The 12,338-nt window shown below is 39.8% G+C and overlaps 1 protein-coding gene across 1 annotated transcript in view; it reads left to right on the top strand.

Moving 5' to 3' along the window:
- Positions 1–338: 338 nt before the first annotated feature.
- The window catches only part of LOC134186031 (hemicentin-1-like), a 13,512-nt gene continuing 1,512 nt past the window's right edge, over positions 339–12,338 (top strand). The window contains exons 1-18 of the mRNA XM_062653936.1: positions 339–563; positions 1,073–1,091; positions 1,191–1,616; positions 1,676–2,095; positions 2,164–2,589; positions 2,647–2,928; positions 2,994–3,284; positions 3,354–3,650; positions 3,711–4,007; positions 4,083–4,376; positions 4,435–4,716; positions 4,781–5,086; positions 5,148–5,444; positions 5,506–5,832; positions 5,888–6,169; positions 6,234–6,560; positions 6,623–6,940; positions 7,014–7,319. Of these exons, the coding sequence (XP_062509920.1) occupies positions 339–563; positions 1,073–1,091; positions 1,191–1,616; positions 1,676–2,095; positions 2,164–2,589; positions 2,647–2,928; positions 2,994–3,284; positions 3,354–3,650; positions 3,711–4,007; positions 4,083–4,376; positions 4,435–4,716; positions 4,781–5,086; positions 5,148–5,444; positions 5,506–5,832; positions 5,888–6,169; positions 6,234–6,560; positions 6,623–6,940; positions 7,014–7,319 (5,422 nt within the window). The remainder of the gene's footprint in view (positions 564–1,072; positions 1,092–1,190; positions 1,617–1,675; positions 2,096–2,163; positions 2,590–2,646; positions 2,929–2,993; positions 3,285–3,353; positions 3,651–3,710; positions 4,008–4,082; positions 4,377–4,434; positions 4,717–4,780; positions 5,087–5,147; positions 5,445–5,505; positions 5,833–5,887; positions 6,170–6,233; positions 6,561–6,622; positions 6,941–7,013; positions 7,320–12,338) is intronic.

Raw genomic sequence — 12,338 nt, 5'->3', positions numbered from 1 at the left:
TTACTTCTGCTAGGTGGGACCTGTAAATGAGATTGGCGTTTATTTATTTATTAGTAGGCATCTGAGGCATCATACTGAGACAGTTAGATTGAACTGAGTCATCTTTCCTCAAAATGTACTTCAACTAGATATAATAGTTATTATGTGTACGTACAAAGCCTCAAGCTATTGCACATTTTACATGTGTGTCCAACTGTCACCATGTTGCCAAATTTAGCCACAAGCATAACATGATATGGCGACAAGTGGCTAAGAAATTGTCTTGAAATTGGAAAAAGCTTGCCTTTAGGATTGGACAGTGGGTGTGTTCGGCTATTCTATTCTCACTATTTCGGAATATGCAGTTGAAGCCATTTCGACCTATTCTGTCTGATTCTAATTTGAACACAACACAAAGTCGTGTTCTCCTATTCAGGAATAGAGCGAAGAGCCTAAACATCCGGGCTATTTTGGCACCAATAGTCACTCTGTCACCAATATTAGCTTATGATTTGGCAACAGGAAATTTGTATCTGGACACCCCTGAATTTAGACGGCGGAATGATCAAATGATCCAGTTCAAAGTTAAGCTAATGTGGACAGTCTAATACTTTTGCATGTTTGCTAGATGACATGAGATGTCTGTCTAAGGGCAGTGGGTGTGCTCACACTGCTGCTTAAACGCACTAACTTCGCACTTAGCTTGCACTTTGTCTAAAGTGCAATCTAAGTGCACTGCTGTGGCGGTACCTTAGCTTGCACTTACATTCAGACACTCTTCTTTCCACGCTGATATCAATAGTTTGACTTTGCCAGGTTTGTATTTCTGTCATGCAAGCTTAGTGTTCTCTTTGCTTTTGGACACAGAAGATTATTGTCCCATCTTATCACAAAGTGGAGGACATTCAACGAATGATTCATCATATTTTGCAAGCAACGTTTCTTCAGTTCTTGCCACGTACGACAGGCTGTGGGTCTTCTTGAGTAGATCTAAGTCTAGTTTGTTCCCACGTGTTTGTTAGTGATGACCACATGGCAGGCACGAGCTTTTCTTATAACTGTTATATGTCTATTGTATTCGTTCATTGTTTAGTTGGAAATTCTGAACTTGAGTAGAAATTAAGAGGAACCTGCTTTTGCAACCTATTTCTATTTTAGTTTTTCTAGATTTTATTAAGTTGTAATTTTACTGTATTTTTGTGGTTTTACAGATCAGCTTCTTGATATTTATTCAGCAGCTACGGCAACTGCATCTAGTTTTGCATCATACTACCCTCCTCAGTGGGCAATTGAAGGAAGCAGTGAAAGATATGATTATGCTTGCTTTCTGTCACAAAATGAATCAGCTCCATGGTGGCGTTTGGATTTAAAAATTTTGAGAAACATTTTCAATGTGAGAATTGTTGCTGCTACTACTCGAGCTCTTTTAGATGGTCTTACAGTATATGTGAGCAATGAAACTAGTCTAAATGTAATGAATGAGAAAGCTCAATGTGGTGACAGTCTTACTGATGGCACTGGGGTGGATGTCATAACATTTGATTGCAATGGAACTCTAGTAGGACGATATGTCTACATCACTACATCTACAACAGGGCAGCTGGCAATATGTGAAGTTATGCTTAATGTACAAACAGGTGTGTTAGTGCTAGACTATTTTCTTTGCTATAAATATGTAGTCAATTCTTATATGTAGGATCAACGTCAACTGTTAGCTTTAGTTCTATTCAAGCTGAAGCTGTTCAAAGTCCAGGTGATGATGGAAGTAGAACAGCTGACTTGGCCATTGATGGTAATGAATCCTACATTGAAGCACAGTGTGCATCTACAATTAGTGGTTCTAACCCATTTCTCAGAATTGATTTAAAACGACCACATTTGATCACTAAGGTTGATGTCAAGTTTTATGATAGTGGTGGAAATAGATCAACTGTACATGTGGGAGGCAACTTGTATAATGCTCGCAATTACCAATGTGGACCTCTTTTGTCATATGAAAACAATTCTGAAGACTTTTACAGTTTTGTGTGTGGTAAGGCTCAACTTGGACAATATGTTGTTGTGAGTATTAGTGGCACAGCTCAACTGCAGGTGTGTGAAATTCACGTCATCACAGGTAAATCGGATTGCCCCAGTGTACGAATACCATGAATGGTTCTTCTAGTATGTGTATTTCTTATGTAGAGAAACTACTGGACATATATGCAACAGGCTCTGTTACTGCATCTTCACAAACTTCGGACGTCAGTCACACTTGGAAAGCAGTAGATAGATTCACTACTACTACTGATACCACAAGTTATCGTTCAGTTCGATATGTAAAGCCAAATGCTTACTGGAGACTGGAATTGATGGAATTTGCAACTGTTTCTTTGGTGAAAATATCATCAGTGAAAAACAACGGCCGACGTGGTGACTTATTTGGAACTACTGCATATATTGGCAATACAACAACCAACAGAGGAGAGGACAACACTGCATGTGGAACAATATCTGAAACAGCAACAATAGTTATTTATATTCAGTGTGTCAATCCGATTGTAGGGAAGTACATATACTTGGTTGCTTCTCGTAGACTTCTTCTTGATGAAGTTGAATTTTACAAGCCAGGTTGATTTAGGTATTATTGCTATGTGCTATTTGTCATCTATAATTTTGATGCTTTAGGTTTGCCAATTATAACAAGTCCACCCCAATCACAGCAAGTCATTTCTGGTTCAAACATATCTCTTGCCTGTTCGACAGATGCAACACCACTACCCTCGATCACATGGAAACATGGAATGACAGCTGCAAGTGGTGCAGTATCTCAAACGGTTTCTAATGCTTTTACAATGACAAGCATGCTAACATTGACATCTGTGGAACGATCTAGAAGTGGAAATTACACATGTGAGGTAACAAACTCTGAGGGAACACGTAGTGCTGTAGCTCTTCTCACGGTGCTTTGTAAGTATTTTTGCACTACGGCTTCATAGTTATTCTTATTTAACACTTTGGTTTAAACTCTGTAGATGCTCCTGCAGTAGCTGCAATGACTCAGTCTGTTGTTGCATTGCAAGGATCCACTGCCATGCTGCTAGTAACAATCTCAGGAGCTTCACCTGATGTCCCAAACAATGCTGCTAACAGAACATGGTCTGGTCCATCAGGGACAATTACAACCAACAGCAAATATAACTTCTCTACAGATCGATACAATCTGTTTATAAAAGGTGTTGCTTTTACTGATTCGGGAAGCTACAAATTTACGGCTTCCAATCTGATTGGCAGTACAGCTATTACAATCACATTGACTGTAGAAGGTATGCTTAATGTCGTCATTTAATTAATTATTCAATCCTATTGATTGTCTTATATTTTATGCAACACAGCTGCTCCTGTTGTTATTACCCACCCTATCTCATCAACAATAAATTCTTCTCAAACAGCAACATTTGCTTGTGTATTCACTGGATATCCTCCACCAAATGTCACATGGGAAAGAAATGGAAACTTGTTACAGCGTGGAAGTAGAATACAAATACACGAGATGGGTAACTCAATTACTGGTCGGACTAGCACATTAACTGTGACAGACACGACAGTAGAAGATACTGGCAATTATATTTGCAATGCAAGTAACTCAAGGGGCTATAAATTGAGTGACTCAGTCCTTCTTACTGTCCAAGGTATGACATCAGTGTGTTGCTTTACTGTAATGTTAGTGACTATTTTGGGTTTTTGGGCAGTGAAACCAACTGTAGTTGCTGTCATGTCTTCTATCGTTGTTCGAGAAGGCAGAACTGCTACTTTTACCGTCAATATCACCACAGCAATTCCTACAGTGCTCAACTCTGCTGGTTCTCGTAAATGGCAATTTCCTAATGGTTCAACCATCACTTCCAATACACGATATATCTTTTCCTCTGATTTCTTAACTTTATCCATTCACACGGTAACTTCTGCTGACCATGGTGTTTACACTTTTCAATCATCAAATGTTGTTGGAGTTGGGAAAGTAACTATTACACTTTCTGTCACTTCAGGTATGCATAATATGGCAATGGGTTTTATATATTGTCATTGAACTAAGTTATCTTTAACCTTTGTATGTGTGATAGGAAAACCTTTAATTGCACTGCAACCTAGTAATGTTGAGGTAAATAGCAGTGCAACGGCAATGTTTACATGTAATGCCACAGCTTACCCACAACCTTCTTTCACATGGAAACATGGGTCTACTAATTTGACATCTACTGACGACATCGGCATAAGTGCAACTGTTGGTAGTGACCCTTACAGCAGTACTCTTACTCTGTCCAATGTGAAGTCATCTAATGCTGGAAACTACAGCTGCCTTGCCAGTAACAATAGAGGAAATGCAAATAGTGTTACTGCATCTCTCACTGTATATGGTAGGTGCTCAGATGTTAGACTTCTTTGCAATTTGTTTTATTTTGTTGTGCTTGTCAGTTAAACCAGTTGCTACAGCTGTTAACAGCAGCGTGACCAGCATATTGGGAAGCAGCGCTCTTTTAAAAGTTGCTATTACGAAAGCTAATCCTATTGTTTTAAAGGACAAGAGGACTTGGCAAAAGGACAGAACAGAATTGAATGGAACAAAATACTCATTTTCTAGTGACAGACTTACTCTCACCATCAACAATGTGGTGGCTAGTGATGCAGGTAACTACATCTTTACTGCCACTAACCGAGCTGGTAGTGGGACAGCTACTATAATGGTCATAGTTCTAGGTATTGTATTTCATTCTGTTAGATGTGACTTTTGCAATGATTCAACTCTCTTTTCCCATTGTAGGACTTCCAGTGATCACCCAAAATCCAACCTTTAATGCTGTGAACAAAAGTGGAACTCTTGAAGTAACTTGCAGAGCGACTGCTGCTGGAACAGACCCTAAACCTACAAGTTTTAAATGGAAAAGAAACGGCTCTGAGTTGATGACTAATGACAGACTAAGCTATTCAACAAACAGTTTTCAGGGAGCGCTTGTTGGCACTCTGGTTATTAAAACAGTAACAGTTGATGACAATGGTGACTACAGGTGTATAGCAGTAAGCAGTGGTGGACAAACACAAAGCGATGTTGTGGCAGTTAGAGTCCAAGGTACAACTTTTTGTTTAAAACCTCAAATTTGTATTTTGACCATATTCATTGACTGTGGCAGTTGCTCCAGAAATTTCTGTTTCACCTGGCAAGCATATTGCAGTAATTGGAGATGATTCAAAAGTTGAATTTGAGCTGATGATTAAAAATGCAAACATTGTGTTTCCCGCTGTCGTCGGTGCTAACATTGTCTGGAAGTTCACAAACCAAATTATTACAGCTAGCACCGCTTATAGCTTTAGTGGAGCTAATGATAGAATATTTATTACTGGAAAAGAGAGTTTAAGTGGTAACTACTCTGTGGAGGTGACAAATGCTGCTGGACGTACAACAGCAGCATTTCAACTATCAGTATTAGGTAAGAAATTTTTGCAAATGTTAAGTACGTCAACTTTCTGATGTGCAACATGTGTTTACAGTTCCCGTAACGATAGACCAGTTCTTAGCCAACACAACAGTTAATGAGACAGAAAGTCTTACTCTCAACTGCAGTGCTCATGGTGTACCTGAGCCAAACATTGCTCTATATCGAGTGGTATTAGGGTCAAATCAGAAGCTCACGGGCTCAATGATAGTCTCTGGAAAATTACTAAATGGAGATCCGTACATGGCTTACAACATAAATTCAACTGAAGGATTAGACAGCGGACAATACAAGTGTATTGCTACAAACGATGTGCGGCGGTCAGAAACAGCCATTTCAGATCAGAGAACCAGTGAAAGCTCAGTGATTATTACTGTCAATGGTATGATATGCTGATGTCCATATGTTGTGTGATAATTTGTATTTGCATGGTTTAGTTGCTGCAAGAATTGATATTCCATCACGACCATTATCAATTTCTGTTGTCAGGAATAGGTCCTTGGCTCTTCATTGTTCAGCAACAGGCACTCCTACTCCCACATACAGCTGGACTCATGACAGTCAATCTGTTGATATATCACGTTCTGGATATTTCCTTTGGCCAAATGGAACTTTGGTTGTTGGAAATGTGGGTTTAGAAGATGCTGGTGATTATGTCTGCACAGCAAGTAATTTGCTTTACTCAGATATGGCTGATGTTCAAACAGTAACCGTACATGGTGAGCAACTAGGACATTTAGCTTTTGTTTGTGTTATATTTAAATTTGAGTATATATTGTGCAGTTGCGCCTCAGATTAGGTTTCCTGAACGTTCTTTTACAGTCAATTTTACTACTCCATCTCAAATTTCAATTGGGTGCAGTGCTACAGGCATTCCGCAACCAATAGTTGAATGGCGTGTAGCTGATACAAATAACATAGTTACCAACAGTGCAAAGTATTCTGTAAAATTTGATGTTGATCAAAGCTCAAGCAAAGCAGTCTTTGAAGTGATAAGCAATTTGACTATCTACAACACGATCACCAGTGATACACGCCCATATGTTTGCAGTGTTACAAGTCATGAGTTTACAACTCCTGTAGAGACAACAATCAATGTCACTGTACAAGGTTTAATATCACTGTGGTCAATGTCTTAGTGTAGTGTGTTTAACCATAAGCAATGTTTCCAGTTGTTCCAACATTTATATCATCACCCGAGAATGTGACTGTACTAGCAGGGACTCAGGCTGGTTTACGATGTGCTGCTTCAGCTGCACCTGTCTCATTTATTGAATGGAGGAAAAATGAAGACATCCTAACAAACAACAGCAGATATATGATAGTTGCATCATCGACTTCCACATCTCCACTTTTTGGAAGACCGTTGATAACAACGTCAAACATGACTATTACTGGCAGCCATTACACTGATGCTGGTATTTACTTTTGTCGTTCTATTAATGCGGTTGGACAAGTTGACAGCAGGGAGTCACGTCTAGTTGTTCAAGGTATCTTATGCACATGTTGTTGTATAGAAGTGCTGTGTATCAATGCTCAGTATTTTTTGTTATTTTTGATTAGTTTCGCCAAATTTTACTGCACAGCCACTATCTCAAATTCGTAACATGACTGATTTGGTGATGTTTACTTGTGCAGCCACTGGAGTTCCAGAACCAAATATTACATGGCAAACAACAGGAGGAGCTATTATTTCTCCTTTAGCAATAAACGATATTGTGTTGGGTTCAGATAGCACTCTCTACACGACAACAAGTCGTCTTACAATTAGCAACATCCATAAAAGCTATGATGGTGATTTTGTTTGTACTGCATCGAATGACATAGAACCATCTGTAATGTCCAACAGTGCAACTTTGACAGTTCAAGGTAAAAGTTAAACGCTTGTTTGTGCTTAACATTGTGGTATTTACACTATTTGTGTTTATTTGTGTTGGTGTACACTTTGTATTGTGTTGTATTGTGTTGTGCTTGCAGTAGCAGATCCAGACATGGGCACACACAGCACATGTCCCCTTTCAGAGGCTCGCACAAGCTGCCTTGCTTGCATTCAGAATAATATTCCTTTCAGCAATTGTAGGGTTTAGCCTTCTTTGCATTATACTGTAAATCAATAAATATTCGTAAGATATTTAATTTCATAAATTGCAAAGAATTACTAGCTTAAATTGCTTACTAACTTTTGTAGTTCAAATATCAATCAGTACATGGTTTATACTCATTTTATAGTCATTCTATTAAGTGCACAGGAGTAAAGTACATTTGGCTCATTGGGCTATGTAAACTACGTCCAAGAAACTCGTGGAATCATATAATTCCATTAAAGACATTCCTGTTTGGAAACTGTAATGATGTTATTGCTGTCAAACGTACTGACAACCTAACCTAGGTATCTTCAGACGTTGCTCATCGTTGTACTGGTAGTACGTACCGCATTTGCAACGGTTTGAAGGCTCTTCTAGTTGCTCGATCTCTTCATTTGCGGATGCAAATAAGACGCTGTCTGAATGATTGTCTTCATTGTTTGGGTTGGGCAAAAAAGGCTCTCTCGGCTCAGGGTAGTGACAAATTGGCTTTTGCAAGCCAACAGATCAGACATCAGGAATGGCCAAATGCAGCGCCTGACCAGTTGGCCGTGGTTGGTATTAAAATCTGTAGTTGAGTAATGATCATACAGAGGATTTTATTTCTATACTGTCTTTGTCCATGCTGTCTGGAGACTCTTGAGGTCAATGTACTGTGCGAAATAGTCTTTGACTGATCACCGGACTTCATGTCTTGTCAATTTATAATTTTCCGGACATTAGAAACGTCTGGTCGGACATTCCAATCCTGGCGAATACTGATCACTTACAATTCATCATATATATATATATATATACATATATATATATATATATATATATATATGTTAATTTGAGATAGTTGTGTTGAGGTTGGGAAACTATAGTAGAATAGAGAAAAGTTATTGGTATTAACCCAAAAATTCTTTCCTACTGTTGAACGCTAGTCTCTCTAAAACCATCTTAGAATTATAAAGCCAAAGTTTGATGGACAACTGTTGATGGAGGTGTGAGTTGGCTTGACTAACGGTCACGTGGTTATGCAGTGCTGATCTCCGTGCAATTGATTCAAAACGTCGAGGCTGTGAGACGACCAAAGACCGAAAGTTTCAACCACAAGGGTTATATACATTCTTGCCAGGTCCAATGGACACCTGCGTGAGAGAAAAGACCTTGTAACACCCCTCGAGGAGTGTAGCAATGACACGTTCAAGCGAACGTGAACACACACTGATCCCACGACATCTTTTTCCAACATCTGAGTCCACCACACTGGATATACAAGCACAGGAAACAAAGTGGTCTGGTTGGGGGCATATGTTTCCCCATTCAGATGTAGTTGGTGGTTACTGTAGTGGATCAATTTATGACAATTAGCATGGGTTGCTGCAGTAATTCGAGGTTGGTACACGTATCCATGTATTTGTGTTGGCAAACCAAATCTCTTGGAATACACTGCACGATTAGGTTAATTGATAAAGGACACTTGCCACCGCGGCTAGCTCGAGGATGCCTGACTAAGTTCTAGGTTTCATGGCTCTAGATGACCCTTTGATGTTGCATGCCTTTGATAAAAGAGTCATAGGCATGCAATTAGTACAACCCACCTGACAAATTACTAAAAAAAGTCTGACTAGAAAGTGGCCATTGTTTGAGACAGCAATGAAGAGAGAGAGAGAGACAGAGACAGACAGACAGACTTTCATCGCTTCCTCAACTCTGCCTTGCATGGCTACAAACCCATCCGCGTAAATTTCTGCATGCCCGGCCTCGTGCAGCCAGCCCCTCCCTTTTTGACTTCCGTCGGCGTATCCTACCCAGTGAGTTTTGGAAACGTCATCTTTGTCCGCATATGCACCATACCTCTAGACGTAGAAACTGCAATCGTTCCAAGAACATGCACTACGCTACGCTAGTAGCAGTTTCTTAGTTCAAGGACTTTGTGCTATTGTATTAACCTAAACGTCTTCAGCTTCTTATAGCCCCTACAGAAAACATTACACGCAAGTATCTCTGAATTTCCTATCCTGCCATGTTCACGGCGTACTGTACTACGGCCTGCGACTGTCTGCTGCATTTTTGTTGCACACCTCGGAGCCCCAGTGTGTATACTTGGACGCCCACATTTGAGATTTGACAAAATACACATTCAGCTAGACAGTACACGTACGACGTGTGGTTGTTTGCATTTGTTTCTTGCACGAACTGCGAAAACTACGTTTGTTGACATGACGCTGGGATGCGCGAGGATGTGGGTTGCTCATATGGAATTCCACACCTGCTGTTACGCCACGGGACAAAATGTCTGGCGAAATCACGAATGGCCAGACAAATGCTTTGTTCGGTCGGTAAATGTCCGATGTTCTGCCGTTATTTCACACACTGCAATCCATACATATATGGTTTTGGCATGCATTAGTTCTGTGTGAGTGAGTAGTTGAAGACTGCCGGTTGATTAAACTTTGATTAATTAAATTTAATTAAATTTTAGCTCATCTTTTGATTAGCTTACGGTTAGGTAATAGGTATGTCACATGTCAATGAGACAAAGCATGGCTATATATATATATATATATATATATATATATATAGACAACAAATGGACAAAGTGACCTTTCTTCTCTCGCAAGGAGGCAACTGGTGGCAGTTTAACTTGAGAACTTTACTGCAGCTCTCACGTATTTCAAAATCGAGCTTTGCAGCATTATGGGTGAAGACAGGTTTAAAGATATGGTTGTTGTTTTGTGCAAAGGACATTCCTTTGGACTACGTTATGGCCATTGCTTGGAAGAATCCAAGACAAATGCTGCTTGTTGATTTTGTGAATGCCGAACTCGATTGAAGTGACGTTGGGTTTTAAAGGAGTTGGTGGATGTCAAATAGATTGAACTGAATTCCATATTGTTGTTGATCAAATATAGTAACTAGTAGGTGCAGTACCCTGCTGCTGACTACTCACAAATTACTGCTTACTGCAGTGAATGCTTTCCTGCAATTTAATTGGATATCAGCTGGCTGATGAACATCACATCTGTGGTTTCAACATGTCCTTAAGCAGCATCGAGTTTTGTAACCAAGTTAATGTCCAGGAGAGCACATGACAGTGGTAGCTCAGAAATCTTGTCATTGTTAATTCCTTTGCCAAAAGTTAGTTTGTGTAAACTTGCAATAAAGCAGTATGTAGTGTACATATGTTCTGATTGCTTAATTAATAATTGTGCCTGTCCTGATGTTGAGTAACGTTGCAGATATGTGGCATCATTAAGTTGATGACATTATACCAGCTTGTGGGGTGCTGAAGAGTGCCCTTTTCTACTGAAACTCTGGATCAGCTGCTGGTGTGTGTGTGTGTGTGTGTGTGTGTGTGTGTGTGTGTGTGTGTGTGTGTCATGGGAAATTAGAATGGCCAAAAAACAGTAGACAACTGTCTTGTCTACCAAACTATTCAAGACAAATAGTTGAGCTTTGAAAGTTTAGCTACATTTATTGCATGAGGTCACACTCTTGGATAGTGAGTAGGGCAAAAATCACACCAGTTATATGTATTGAAGACAAAAAGAGCTGATAATGTGTCATTTTATGTCAGAACAGATATCATAGCTGAAGCTGGTGATATTAAAAAACACAAAAGTGATCGTACAAGCAGCTTGGCAATTCTACCTGACTAGTGTAATGTTTGAGACACAGTTAGATCTCTCATCTTTTGAAATGCTGAAGACCATCAGTTCAAGGGTTTCCTCCTTGAACAATACTGGCTTAATTAAGCATACAGAGAGATTTAATTTACAATGCAAATTTTTTATTAGCAGACCTACTCTAGATTTTTTAAGAACAATGGAATTTTCCAGTTCTGCTGTAATATGCGTACGAATCTAGTGAGATGGGTAGGTCAGGGTAGTGTAAGCATACAGCAGTGTGTGTGTGTGTGTGTGTGTGTGTGTGTGTGTGTGTGTGTGTGTGTGTGTGTGTGTGTGTGTGTTTGTGTGTGCATGCGTGCGTGCACACATGTGCATGCTGTGTGTGTGTGCATGTGTGAGAGCACTTACATTTAATTTTAAGCAATGCTAACTAACTTGTTTGAACCTCACTGCTTGACAGCACAAGGGTGACATCCTAAGTAAAAGGGCTGCAAAAACACAGGGATACCCTCGACGCTAGGCCAACTTCGCCTTACGTGGTGGAGTAATGCGTGTGATTTTGCATGGGGTTCACATGACCAGAAATGAAGTTGCCACTGTAAGGCGAAGATTGGTCTAGGGACACAATATGTCATTCTCATGTTGCGATTGGTTGTTCTGACATTATGTATGCAATTAAATTACCTTAATGATTATTGCTAGGCGGTGCGTGTAAAGTCAGTTAGTTAATTAGCAATAGAATGGTGGGCACATACTAACTAAAGCGTGAGATCGCAGCAATCGAAGCACGAGAAAAATGAACAAAAACTTATTTCTATGTGTGCAGACAGGACTGGTGCCGCTTTGTGAGTGTAATTTTACCTGTGCCTCCAAAGATTCTGTAAAAATAGGATCTCTACAATCCAAAGAGTGGCGCATACATAGGCGCGGACTTGCATGTCTACAATCGCCATTAGCGTGGCAAGTGTTTGTCGATTTTTCCACATCATCCTTGCAGTTCAACGGAGTTCTGCTGATCTGCAGCCGGCTATTGTTTGATCTGTAACCTACACAGCTGGAAACATTTTTCCCAGGTTGCGTAGTAGCTACGGAATGAGAGAAGGTGATGATGAAGAACCAGGAGGAGCTTACTTCATTAAAGTAATTGGAAAATGATTATTGATTAATTGGATAAGGAGTCACGTGAT

Source organism: Corticium candelabrum, chromosome 10 (genome assembly GCF_963422355.1).
Source record: "Corticium candelabrum chromosome 10, ooCorCand1.1, whole genome shotgun sequence".
Taxonomy (NCBI): domain Eukaryota; kingdom Metazoa; phylum Porifera; class Homoscleromorpha; order Homosclerophorida; family Plakinidae; genus Corticium; species Corticium candelabrum.
The sequence above is the reverse complement of the archived record's forward strand: the minus strand, read 5'-3'. Positions and strand labels throughout refer to the sequence as shown.